Source organism: Pempheris klunzingeri, chromosome 13 (assembly GCF_042242105.1).
Source record: "Pempheris klunzingeri isolate RE-2024b chromosome 13, fPemKlu1.hap1, whole genome shotgun sequence".
Taxonomy (NCBI): Eukaryota; Metazoa; Chordata; class Actinopteri; order Acropomatiformes; family Pempheridae; genus Pempheris; species Pempheris klunzingeri.
In genome coordinates this window covers 5,235,223-5,249,206 of record NC_092024.1, presented here as the reverse complement: position 1 = coordinate 5,249,206, position 13,984 = coordinate 5,235,223, and the positions used below count along the sequence as shown (strand labels likewise).

Below are 13,984 nucleotides of genomic sequence, written 5' to 3'. Positions count from 1 at the left end.
TGAATCAGTTGCTTAAACAGCTGCAACTGTTTGATTAAGGAAACGAATATGAGAAGAATACTCAAACACAGGGACTATTTTCAACAGCGGATGCACCCACATGTGATGCTCTGGTGAGTATGTCTGGCAGCAGGGTGGTGTGTGCAGGATTTGGTATTGATTTATTATTACAATATTCAGTATGTGGTGGGATGCGGCAGGACGCTGCAGGAAACGAAACACTCCACCACAGCACTTGCAGACAGTGAGAAACGAGGTCCTGTTTACTCCAGTTGACCCAGTGATTTGCAGTGGTGGAATGTAACTGAGTTACCTGATTTACACAAGTACTACAGTAATACAAATTAGAGGTACGTGAGTATTTCACTTTCATGTCACTTTACACTTTTCCTTGACTACCATTGTGGTAGTCTGGTTACTTCTCAGGTCAACAAACATTCCTAAACGATGGTGCATGTTAGCTGGACAAGACAAGCAATGTGAAGATGTCTGTTTGGGCTCTGGGTAATTACGACGTGATTTCTCACTGTTTTCTGACTTTTTCCAGACCAAACAAGCAATCAACTAAACAAGGGAATAATTAGCAGATTGATCAATAATTAAAGTAATCATTCATATGAAACATTTAATGGCAGGGTCTGCAACGTTGGAGAAACTAGCAAGAGTGACTGATTTTGGAAGTATTCCAATGAAAATATAAATGAGAGCCTGTGGCAGGACACACACTGAAGAACCACAGCTCTCTGTTCTTTCTGCTCGCTAGCTTAAGACTTGTGGAAGACTCCAGTTATGCACAATGAGACAGAACACACAGGCAGAGTGCACACAGGTAGGCAGGTACATAGGTAGACAGGCTGTCCAGTCATTTCAGACCAACTGAAATGATTATTACAGTCCTTACAGACACCACATTCCTTTCTTTTTTTATGTCGAACTATTTCATTAATGATTGCTGTCCCCAACCAACCACCACACTAAAATGCTGCCAGTTCCTTGCATTTCAGGGATTATTTCAGTGTCAATATTCTATGACCCTGGAGAATGACAGAGGGTACTACACCACACGCATGTTCAGAGAAGCAAAGAAGGCCTCAAAAAAAGAGAAACAAAGACTCTCAAAGGAGCTGAGGGCAGTGGAGAAGCAGAGGAGGAAGACCCTGAAGGCGGAAGTTGAGAGGGAAATGAATGTGACAGGGGGGTCAGGGAATCACAGTAAATGTGTCCTGCAGTAGGAGATGGAGGGAGCTGAGTGTGAGGAGTGAGGGTCCTTTCATCCACCAACTACAGGGAGGCTTTGGCCGAACTGAGTCTGTCCAGGACATCTCTGTGTGACTGCACACACACATTGATGCTGATTCATGTCTGTAGGATGTGTTTAAGTTCACAACACAAAACACAAAAACCATGGATGTATGAAAAGAACTGGATACAGCGTTGGATGCTCCATTCATTCCTTACAAAGCTGCTCAGTGGCTCATGAGCCCCAAAAAGTTCTGAGTAAAAGCACTTCCACATGGTTGGGCTCATAGAGCATGGAGGACTAGCATCTCTAGCATCATCATCCTGCATCCAGTAACTGATGATTTAATTGATCGTCTTCGAGACGATCCAAATGTTGTTGTACTGAATGGATCAAATTCATTTCAGAGGTTTGTGACTCCCAACATTTTTTTTTTATTTACAGATGTCTCTTTCACAATGTAAGTCTATTTGGTCTCTGTGGCATCATGTGACGGGCGCCATTGCTGTAACATCATGGTTTGGCCACTAAAATTGGCTTCAAAGCCTTTATTACTGACAATAGGAATATGACTAATAATGAGCAATTAAATCCATGAAACCCACAGGGCCACAATTAGTCACAATGGCCACAGTGTTTGAGGCGATTACTAGCATTTGGTGTTATGTCATCGAAACACCTGATCTAAAAGGCACATCGTCTCCATAGATCAGGCGTTTAGATTAACCTTCATAATCACCTCAAACACTGTGGGCATTGTGACTAATTGTGGCCCTGTGGGTTTCATGTGCTTGCATATTGTTACACTTTTACAGAATGGCTACTCTATCCTCTTTTTATTTTGAATTTGTTACACTTCACTTCCGCTTCCGGTCTGCCCACCTGCAAAAATCAAAGTAGGGTCGTGGTGTCATCGGAGGACTGAATAAACTACTGAATGTGTTCCAGCGAAGAAGAGCGGCCTGAAGAGCACGTGACCTCCCAGGAGCGTGCGTCACGTGACGTCCAGACTGCGTGCGTGCGTGCGTGCGTGAGCGAGCGCGTGCAGACGGCACAGGGCTGGTGAGCGAGGAGGATGGACGCTGCCGGGCTGTCTGTGGCGGTGTGGGTGCTCTCACTCGGGATGTCCTCGGACCCTTGCGCCGGTCACACTTACGTCCTGGACGACGGAGCGGGTCTGGGGAGAGTTTTCGACGGAATTGGGGGTTTGAGCGGCGGAGGGGTGAGTTCGGCCCGGCTGCACCTACTTCCTGGTCCGGTAGCCTCCACAGAGGGGGGACGGACGGACGGACGGACGGGCGGCCCGTCAGCAGCCTGAACTTTCTCAGTGTTCTCCTCTCCTGTGGTTAACGTTTGGTCTGCTGCTTCTCAGGCGACGTCTCGGTTGCTGGTGAACTACGCTGAGCCGTACCGCAGCCAGATATTAGACTTCCTGTTCAAGGTAGGGTGTGACGTCCACTAAAGCCTCATGAGCAGCAGGTAGCTAGACATTAGAGAGCTGTGTCTCTGTGGATGGGACTGTTCATTGGTGTGCTTGGGTTCTTATTTCTGCAGCAGTAATGTCGGTATGTCTCTAATGTTTTCCTGTGTTCAGCCAAACTTTGGAGCCTCTCTGCACATACTGAAGGTGGAGATTGGAGGAGACGCTCAGACCACCGGTGAGAAAAGCATCTTTAGCTCCACTACAGCTTTGTGAATAAGTCTAAAAGCCCTAAGATAATTTTCACAGGTGTAAAACTGAGTAAAGTTGCAAACCTTGAAGGATGTGGAATCTAAGAAGGTTGACATATTTGCTTGATTAAGCTTAAAGACAATTCTGAAGATTGCTGTCATTCATTTTTCTGTCACTCGACTAATAAATCGCTTGGATATTTACTAATGGAGTAACCAGATGTATCCCAAAATATGCTGAAAAGTTCTTGATCTAATAAGAAGTGTTGAAAAACTGGCAGGTGTGCTCATTTATAGATCTCCGACAGTAGTGAAACTGCTTTTGCTCCACCTCCTCCTGGCTACGTGCAGACGTATATGGGAGCTCTGGCACTTGCTGTCAGACTGTAACAGGACTGTTTGGATATTTTACCTGGGGGGGGGCGGCGGGCAGGGAAGCAGTATTGCATCGTCACCATGGATAAACTTTGGATCCATAGATGATTTAATGAAAGAACATGATTATTATCATTTTTTTTTTTTAAAGATGGAACAGAGCCGTCACACATGCACTATGAGAACGATGAGAACTACTTCAGAGGATATGAGTGGTGGCTGATGAAAGAGGCCAAGAAGAGGAACCCGAATATCACACTCATAGGTAAGAAAGAAGTCATTCGTCATGTATGGCTCCAGAACATACTGTCATGACGGGAACGAGCCTCACCGAACTCTCCATTTATGCTATATCAAGCGCTGCTTTTAGTTTTACAACGTCAGCAGGCACGGTGCTCAAGCGAACACAGTCTCCGTGCATGCTGAAAACAGCTCTGCACTGCTGGGGGTGTCGGTCTGACAGCATGCCTGACGCGTGCGCCCCGCTGTATGTGTGTCTTCATGTAGGTTTGCCCTGGGCGTTTCCTGGGTGGGTGGGACACGGTAAGAACTGGCCCTACGACTACCCAGACATCACTGCAGCATATGTGGTGAACTGGATCCTTGGCGCCAAGCAGTATCATGACCTGGACATCCAGTATGTTGGGGTGTGTAATCATTTCCTCTCACTGCTCTTCATGTCGGATATCAGATACAGAATGAACAAATATATGCACAAACTACGGGTGTGGGAAGTTCTGTGATGTTAGTACAATAATGCAATTCAAAGTCCATGCACTGCTGTCTGTAAAATGTACTTTCTGAGCCTGTGGAGCCTCTAATAGTAGTAGACTAGTAACCACTTGCATGGAAGAAGTTGAACATGTGATCGTGCACTGTTTAAGCAGCGATAACAAATGCACACGGACTTTGTTTTCTTCTGTTTAGATCTGGAACGAGAGAAACTACGACAGCAAGTACATCAAGGTAATCCAAACCTCCCTTATTTTTCAATGTCCTGTCATTGATTTGAGTTACGAATGTGGATTATGGGTAAGCTCGGGAGAAAAACAGCCACAGACATTTGAGTTTTGTCCCGTGTGAGAGATGCAGTTTGAGTTCCTATGAGAGCATGTCTCTGTTACCAAGGTGCTCCGCAACACGCTGGATAAAGTGGGCCTAACTGGAGTTGGCATCATCGCAGCAGACGGCGATTGGAGCATCGCTAAGTCTATGATCATTGATCCATACCTTAATGATTCTGTTGAAGTGATTGGGTAAGTACAGTTAGCTTGAAGCCACACTCTGCTAAACTCTGTTATTTTGAACCCTGGGCCTCTAACCCTTTAAAACAGTTAAGTCACACAAAGCCCATTGGTCTTCAAAAATGTTCTTCTTGCCATTTTAGACACCAAAATGTGTACAAATACTCATTTGACCCACTGGCAGTGCAATTCTAGTGTAAAGGCGTGGGGTTTCACGATGAGCTCACTGAAGGCAGATTGATCCCTAACAACTGATTGACTTAACATGTGATGCACAGATGGTGAGCTTTGTCCAGTTCATTTGGGCTTGTGTTCCTCATCAGCTGATTTAACTGCTGACGTGCAAAGCTGAATGTTTGTGGCTGTTTCTCTGTTGAACTTGAAAAGTATCAATACACCGTAGACTATCTTGATCAGCTTCATATGTGCATGTTTCTGTACAGTACCTCCATATGCATGGGAGAGTATTCTCCTCAAGCATGACATTTTTACCACTAAACTCATTTGACGTATTAAACTGTACACCACGTTGCTGCCATAGTGTCAAAAAATATACTTACACCCAAGAAATACTTTCAAGTGAAGTCATTTTTTTGTTCTGTGAGAGCGACATGCCTACAGACCAGAATCTCTGGGCCTGGGCAGAAAAACATTTAATCCGATGAATGTTTCCTCTATTGAATGATCCAGTGTCATAACACCCATCTTTTCATCTCTCCTTTTTTTTTTTCTCAGTGAACGCTGCATGTGTACAGTAGCTTTTGATGTTACATGCAGGCTGTGTTTACGTGTTATAAATGGTACCGTAGAATTGTGGAACAAGTCACGTCAGCGTGCTCAAAAAAGGTATTTTCTGTCACAATACAGTTTAGATGACAGCTGGCTACATTAGTCAGGAAACTGAGCTGAATAATTCCAGTTGATGAGCACACGTCACAGCTGACTGACTGATCTGTGGTACGTCAGCAGATCGAGTGACTGTGTCTTTGACGGACTTTGGCTTCCCTCAGGATTTGATGGAGACCACAACAGAGTTAAAAGAGAATCAGTTGCTCAGAAACAAAAACTCCAGAGGACTTGATGAATATGTGCTGATGTTGCTCTGTGTTGGCTGGGTGTGTAAATAGTCTAAGGTTTGCTAACATGTTACCCAAATCAATACAGTACAAGTCACTATGAAGATATGACAGATGTTGTGCTATCAGCTTATTTAGCTGCTCCAACGTGGCCAAGAAATGAATGAACGCAGCTATAAAATCAGTTTCCTTCATTTCCAAACAAGTCAGTTTTTCCACGGCTGCAGCAAATATTGTAAAGCGAGACGTAGTAACTGTCACAGCTGTGAATCGGTGTCTCCCTCTGCTCTCCATCTCTCTGCGTGCCTGGGACTGGCTGTACCAGCTGCTGCGGTACACTCTGGATAAGAGTGGTCTGGAGGGGGTCAGGATCATAGCCAGTGACAACCTGTGGGAGCCCATAGCCCTGTCCCTGCTGCTAGACCCCGAGCTGAGCAGAGCTGTAGACGTGATAGGGTAGGAGCCTCCTCTCTGATGTCTGCATGCGCTGCTCTCTCACCAGTTGCTGTAACATCAGCTTGATGTGGTAAAAATCTGTCTCTAACCTTTTGATGCTTGTTAACACGTGAGACATGCAGGTACTGATACTGATATCAATTGATAGATGTACAGCATTAACAAAAGCAATAGGCGTGTTCCGGTCGTGTGCGTGCATGTGTGTTTACGAGCATCTTCTTGTATTCTTCAGATCAAATCAGACTTTCTTGTTAGGTGCTTTTGTGTCTTGCAGTACAATGATAGAATACAACAGTACAATCACAATGCAGTTACACAATAAAAGCATAACATCATAAAAACACAATAAAAGCACAGTAAAAACGCATCAAGACAAGAGTCCAGTGACACAGTAGACGAGGGTAGGATAAATGAATGAAGGGAATACCAAGCTAAAACGATTTGTTCTAAAAGTACAGACTGCGATGCCCTCAGATGTCCCGGCAGGCTGCTCCAGAGGCGAGGACCACGGCGACTAAATGCTGCCTCCTCATAAGTCTTTATCCCTTTTAGTTGTCCCCCGGGTGAGGACAGAGGATCAGCACGATCTAGAGGGAGCATACATTAAAAGCACGTTTCTAGTGTGTTTGTGGGTTTTAACTCACTAGAGAAGCACCAATCCTGTTTTTTCAGATCATAGTAGTGTTGGTGGAATTGTCTGTCCACATGTAGAACAACACATGAAAAGCTGATGTGAGTAGGTTCATATATTTCTACACTTTATTCCCCCCCTATATATGTTATATTGACTCTTGTCCTACATAAAGACATGTAAGTAGAGCTGACATCATTTTTAGAAACACACATGGGTGAATACCAATACTTTGTTGTTACTTTAAGAAGTGAAATAGAATGTGCTTTTCTACTTTTAATTCTAAATTTGATATATTAATTACAACCTACCTAACCAAAGAACTAGTGAACAAGATTACAAATCATCATCATCATCATCATCATTTGTTTGGTTACTGAAGTACCACAAAGTATGTATGAACACTAGTTTGATACACAGCCCTGCTTATTAGCAAAACCCCTGACATGGTTACTGTATTGTGGGTGTGATGGACGGACATTTGATCTGACTGCAGGTTGAACATTCCTCATACTGTCTAGGGCAGGATGACTCAGTTAAAATTCAAAGAGGCCCAGTTAGACAGACAGATTTTCATCAAGCAGAGATCCGGAACATCATACTGTCTAACCTGCGCTGTGATTCACGTCATGATTAGGTACACCCTAACTAAACCGACTAACACTCAGTTAGTGTTTCAGAGAGGTGCACATTCAACTGGAATGTAATACCTCATTAAAACAAATGGGCTGGACAAAATAAGAGAAACACCTGCACATGAGAGTTTGATATTTTCCCAACATGAGCAGCCAAACAAGGACTTTGGCTAAATAAACTAGTGTATTTTTAATTATAAAAGTTAATAATCAAATCAGGCAGCATCTGATCAAAGAGTAACTATGATCAACAAGACTGAAGATCAGGTAGAATAAAGTCAACTTGTGTACTTTTTGATTCTATGTGCCACATTTTGGTCAAACAGTCTGGATTTATCTTCCAAACCATCTGGTGACATGGTCGTATGTGCTCAGAGCAAATTTATTAAGAGAGACCAATAAGACTGGAGACTCTTAGACATTCACGGTTATACACTGAAGTGCACACTGAGCGAAATTATGAAGCAGAGGCTCAAAAATAGTGCAATTACAATGGCATGCAAAATATAAAAGGCATTAAAACCAGCCATTAAAATACAGAATAATGATCCATCTTCACAGCTGTTTTGATTTCAAGAATCCCCGCGTTAGCAAGCAGTGGTGGTCTTGTCCAGGTTCCTTCAGACACCTGCTTTACACCTCTGACTCTCCTCCATTGCTAATCCAGGTTCCTCCCTCGTGCCTGGACTATGGGGCCTCACCCACTGCTGGAAGTGAGACATCCTGAGCCTCTGTCTGCTGTGTGCTGCTCACTCTTTGTCAACCAGTCCTCTATTTGCTTCTGTGTGCTGCAGAGGTTGTTCCCATCTCAGAGTGCTTCATACCACTTAGGCGCGTGGTAGTTCTTTGGTTGATGGAATGGATTCCCCATTATCAATCAGCTTGAACCTGTTGATCGTTCTCCCGTTTCTGATCACTACACTCCTTCATTTTCTGGGCTTGAAAGTCATTCTGGGCCAAGTGGCCATTTGGTCAAGCTGCGCCAAGTGCCATCTTGACTAGAGTTGGAGTACTGACAGTGATATTGATATTGTCCACGAAGCCCCAGATTTCTGGCTGTTGACAGTGATTTCTTTAGGGAAAATAATCTGCCTAAAATGTTTAACATTAAGGTGTGTGTGTGTGTGTGTCACAGTAAGCACAGACCTCGCATTAACACCTTCATGTCAGTATACCTCTGTTATTTTATCTCACGTGTTGTGTGTGTGTGTGTGACGTTCAGGGCCCACTACCCAGGCACCACCACAGTGAAGGATGCCCTGCAGACGCAGAAGCAGCTGTGGTCGTCTGAGGACTACAGCACTCTGAACGATGACATCGGAGGAGGCTGCTGGGCTCGCATCCTCAACCAGAACTATGTCAACGGACTCATGACTGCGTAAGGAAACACACAAGCACTACTCTGCGGCAAAGCAATGAGTTCTTCTGACCAAATGTGTTAATTTCAGTATAACTGCAGAATTTCATAATAATGTTTGATTGTCAATGTTTGATTAAGCTGAAATGTAGAGAAGTCAGATGTTACAGAATGACTTTTTTAACCTGTGGGGGAGAAAAGTTGACTTTTTCTTACTACACATTATTATATATGTTTATTTTAAGCAAATAAAGGAGAAAATGATAAATATTTAAGGTGTAAAAGTCATCAAAAAGCAGGAATCATAGTGAGGACTGTGAATTTCCCTCCAGCACCATCTCCTGGAACTTGGTGTCCAGCTACTATGAGGAGCTGCCGTTCGGCAGAGACGGGCTGATGACAGCTGAGGAGCCCTGGAGCGGCAACTATGTGGTGGAGTCCCCCATCTGGATCACAGGTCTGCATTACATCCTGCTCCTAGAGACAGATGCTGTGCAAATAGAAGACACTCCTCTTGATATCAAACAAGTGGGGGTGTCATGATTTCAATTCCATTTTGAATTGAGAACTGATGAACATGAGCTCTAAATGCTGATCACAGATCAGGATAATGGAGTCATTAGATACTGCAGTCGTCCTGTCTCCTCATGCTGGGGACATTACAAGATTACCACTTTTTTATAGTTTCACGGTGATATCTGTCGAATATGTCACGTACATATTTAGATAAACACTTCCTTTTTCTCTGTCAAAGTAAAAGGCTTCTGTGGACACAATCCCTTTATGTATTGTTAATGTGGACAGAGGCAGGGGGGCAGACATCTGTGTGTGAGCCGCAGAGGCTCAGCGAGGTTGTCGCCATGCTTACGGGAAGTAGGCTGTGTGTTCCCAGCCTTTTAGTGCCGCTTTACAGTCAATGCTCAGTCGTTACATTTAACTCCAAACAGTGTTGTCATGATCATTAGAACTAAAAAGGGTCGGAAACAAGATGGCTGTAAATTTCGAGTTTCTGATGTAGCTGTTGTATATATGTGAATTTCCCCTTATGGGGATGAATAAAGGTGCATCCTATCTGATCTTATCTTATCTTAATATGATGGTTAGCTGTGTATAGAATGGTTTGATAGCGTACAGGTAAATGTAGTTTTGTGTAGTAAGTCTGCCAATTACTCGTCTCAGAATAAAACAAAGCTCTCGTCAACAATAAGCACATACCAGTCAGTGTGCTTTCTTCTGAACATCAGGCTCAGAGCGCCACCTAAAGGATGTAACTGTGCAATTGTAACAAGACGCATTATGGGGAAAATGTATATGATTAAATATGTAGTAAATGAGTAGTCAAAATGACTAAAAAGGCTTTCTCAGTGCTCAATGACACTAAGACAGTCAAAAGTTTGATGTTTTTTCTTCATTTTTATTATTTTCTACATTGTAGATTGATATTGAAAACATCCAAACTATGAAGGAACACGTATAAAATAATGTAGTAACCAAAAGAGTGTTAAACAAACCAGAAAACAGATTCTTCAAAGTATCCACCTTCTTCTTTGACAGCTCAATTAGCTTCTTCTTTTCCTTTAACACTTGCGTCTCGTCAAGAGTTCATCTGTGGAGTTTCTTGCCTTCTTAATGTGTGTGAGACCATCAGTTGTGTTGTGCAGAGGTCTGGTTGGTACACAGTTCTATACAGTGAACAGTCCTGTTCCACTGCTGTTCTAGTCCACATTAAGGCAAGAACCACTGAACTAAGTCCAGAGAAACAACAATCCGTCATTACTTTAAGACCTGAAGGTCAGTCAATACAGAAGATGTCAACTTTGAAAGAAAGAACAAAGAACTTTGAATGTTTCCTCATGTGCAGTCACAAAAACATGAATTAATCTGAACCTATAGAGATGTGATGTTTGAACTCTTTGTCATGACATGGTTTAACAAATGAATAGTAAAGCTGAACCTGCACTGTTTGTGCTTGTAGCCCACAGCACACAGTTCACCCAGCCAGGATGGACCTACCTGCAGACAGTTGGACATCTGGCACAGGGTGGAAGTTATGTAGCCCTGACTGATGGGAAAGGAAACCTCACCGTTGTCTTAGAAACCATGGCAAGTTAGCCTTTCCTATTTAGAATGTGTCTTTTTACTCTTAACGTTTCCATTTTCTGCCTCTGTAGTTTGAACTACTGCTGTTTTCAGCCTTAGTGTTGTAACTGTTAAAGCAGCAACGCAAACTAATGTTTCCACATTTCCCTCACAGACTCACGATCATTCAGTGTGCATAAGACCTCCACTCCCACCCTTCAATGTGACATCCCAGAATGCAACGTTCCAGCTGAAGGGATCCTTTGTAAGCTCCTCTGAGGTCTTCTTCTTGCCTCTGAAAGTTTGTGAGCGATTTTAAACATTTTTTTTTTATGTTAGATGATTCTTTTTCCTAGGCCTCCATCCAGGAGCTACAAGTATGGCGGTCGCAGTTTAACTTCAAAACCAAAAAGCCCTCCTTCTTTGAGAAATTAGCTCCACTAAAGGTAAAAGAGGCACTCCAAAAAAGACTCAAGAGGAAATAACTGTTAACTGTTCAATATGTTGACGTGTTGGTGATTTCAGCTCATAGATGGATCGTTCACCTTAAATCTGGCTGAAGATGAGGTCTACACGTTAACCACCATCACAGCAGGACAGAAAGGCAGTTACCCCGAGCCACCTCCCTCTGCTCGCTTCCCTAAAGCCTACAAGGACGACTTTAATGTTCGTAAGTACAACATCTGGTCAGTGAATTCTTGAAATATCTCATACAGTTGCGCTCAAAATTACATTACAAATTAGGTGTATTGGCAAAATTCACAAACTCTCAGCTGTGTTCAATGAACAACTCAAACAAGAACAATTCGAATAGCTCTGTATAACTGATATTACAGCTGGTTTCTCCAAACTCAACACAAAATGCCACTTTTAATGACTACTGCAGTGTCAACATTATCCAACCCCCTGAACAAATACTTTTGAGATGGCAGTAGTCATTAAAAGTGCTTATTGTGTTGAATTTGGAGAAACCACCTGTAATATTGTGTTGAGCTGTTTCAAATGGTCTTGTTTGAGCGGTTCATTGAACACAGCTGAAGTCATCAAATGTTTGGAGAGAGCCCCAGTGGAAACCATGTGATTATGTCTTGTAACAGGAAAGATGATTGAAATCTTAAACTATGACCTTTCTGAAAATTCCCAACAAATTGGATGTAATTCTTGTATTTGTATCTACTCTGGCCCGATCTCTTTGAAACAACAAAAGGCCTTAATAGTCTTCCTCCTCTCCATCTGTGCACCCGGCCTCCTGTAGGAAACCCCCCCTTCTCAGAGGCTCCAGACTTTGCAGACCAGACGGGGGTGTTTGAGTACTACATCAACCTGACTGACCCTGGACCTCATATCTTCACCCTACGGCAGGTTCTGACTCAGAGACCCGTCACCTGGGCGGCTGACGCCGACCAGACCATCAGTGTCGTGGGAGACTACCAGTGGTGAGCCCATGGCGCCTCTTCCTGTTTGTTGTCAGCGCCACAGTCCCACTGACGCTACAACTTAGTCACTACACTGACTCAAGTGTCTAAAATCCAGGACCGTGCCAGATTTCTGTCCAGCAGACTAACGTGCTGTGTTGTGATTCTTCAGGCAGAACCTGACGGTGAGCTGCGACGTCCTGATGGAGAGCGTCAAGACTGGTGTGTTCATAGCAGCTCGGGTCGACAAAGGGGGCCAGTCGATCCGCGGTGCTCAAGGAGTCTTCTTCTGGGTGTTTGCAGATGGAACATACAAAGTGACCAATGATCTCGGTGAGTATGTGCTATCATAGAATAGACAGCCCTCCAAACACTAAGTGAAGCTTATGCTGAAAGATATCATGCAGCCTGACTGAGGCCTGAGCTTGAATCGGTGCCATAGCTGTACGTCTTGTTGATGGGACTGTTTGTTTTTTCCTTTTGCCCACAGCTGGAAACACTGTACTGGCAGAGGGGCAGTCAGGTACCCGGGCATATAGTTGGCACACCTTATCACTCACTGTGAAAGTAAGTGGAGACTAAGGTTTTAGTTTTTGGAATAAGTATGTGTGTGTGGGGGGGGTTTTTCTTCATTTTCACTATTTTCTACATTGAAGACATCCAAACTATGAAGGAACACATGGAATTATGTAGTAACCAACAAAGCTTTAAACAAACCAGACTATGTTTTATTCTTCTGCCTCGGTGGCAGCTTTGCACGCTGTGTTTCAGTTGTTCTTTTTTGAGTTGTTCATTGAACAGCTGAAGGTTTGTACATTTTAGCCAATACACCTAATTCGGTAGAGTATGTGGTGAAACTGCGCACCTCTCTCCTGCAGGGCCAGTATGCGTCGGGGCTGCTGAACGGGTACCCCCTGTGGAAGAACGCCGTGGTGCTGACCCCGGGGAACGGCTGGGCTGCCATAGGAACACACTCGTTTGAACTGGCTCAGTTTGATAACTTTGCTGTGGTGGCAGAGTGACGATCTGACGATGAACTAAGTGATTTCCACGGAGCTCCGCGCACTGTGATTAATTTATTGCCTTGATCGTTGCATTGATTTAATATTTCAGCGTGCTAACCACAGACAGATGGAAACATTAAGAGGATACATAATGCGACGTGCACTGTCCACTGTCTGCCATCACTGTCAATGATTTTGCACAATGTGGTTTTATAGATTTTTTAAATTGTTTTTATTTTGAGGAAATGCTTTGTAACAATGTCATATTGTGTGAGAGCCCACAGTCCACAGTTGTTGTAATTAAAGAAGTCTATTTTACACGGAGCCATAGTGTTTGATGTCACAGATGCCTGTACAGTGATTCCAGACACACACGACCCAGTGCTGCCATGAATAGGTGACTTAAAGCTGTGCTGGGATCAGATGGAGGGTCCAGACTCTTCCTCTGACAGAGTGGTCTCCAGGCCTCCTGTGCTGGGATCAGATGGAGGGTCCAGACTCTTCCTCTGACAGAGTGGTCTCCAGGCCTCCTGTGCTGGGATCAGATGGAGGGTCCAGACTCTTCCTCTGACAGAGTGGTCTCCAGGCCTCCTGTGCTGGGATCAGATGGAGGGTCCAGACTCTTCCTCTGACAGAGTGGTCTCCAGGCCTCCTGTGCTGGGATCAGATGGAGGGTCCAGACTCTTCCTCTGTCAGAGTGGTCTCCAGGCCTCCTGTGCTGGGATCAGATGGAGGGTCCAGACTCTTCCTCTGTCAGAGTGGTCTCCAGGCCTCCTGTGCTGGGATCAGATGGAGGGTCCA

The 13,984-nt window shown here is 44.0% G+C and overlaps 1 protein-coding gene across 2 annotated transcripts; it reads left to right on the top strand.

Annotated features, from left to right (window-relative positions):
* The first annotated feature begins 2,290 nt into the window (after window positions 1-2,290).
* Window positions 2,291-13,501, top strand: galcb (galactosylceramidase b). 2 transcript variants are annotated; one of them, XM_070842787.1, is made up of 17 exons: window positions 2,291-2,462; window positions 2,613-2,681; window positions 2,835-2,898; window positions 3,438-3,551; window positions 3,794-3,933; window positions 4,214-4,252; window positions 5,932-6,062; window positions 8,551-8,706; window positions 9,018-9,142; window positions 10,661-10,788; window positions 10,940-11,029; window positions 11,121-11,210; window positions 11,290-11,434; window positions 12,020-12,200; window positions 12,352-12,512; window positions 12,670-12,746; window positions 13,058-13,501. In XM_070842787.1, exons 1-17 carry the CDS (start codon window positions 2,316-2,318, stop codon window positions 13,199-13,201), a joined length of 2,001 nt encoding a protein of 666 aa, XP_070698888.1. In that variant the 5' UTR covers window positions 2,291-2,315; the 3' UTR covers window positions 13,202-13,501. The 2 variants fall into 2 exon arrangements, with proteins under 2 accessions (XP_070698888.1, XP_070698889.1); XM_070842788.1 differs by lacking the exon at window positions 5,932-6,062 and adding an exon at window positions 4,415-4,542.
* The last annotated feature ends 483 nt before the right edge of the window (window positions 13,502-13,984 follow it).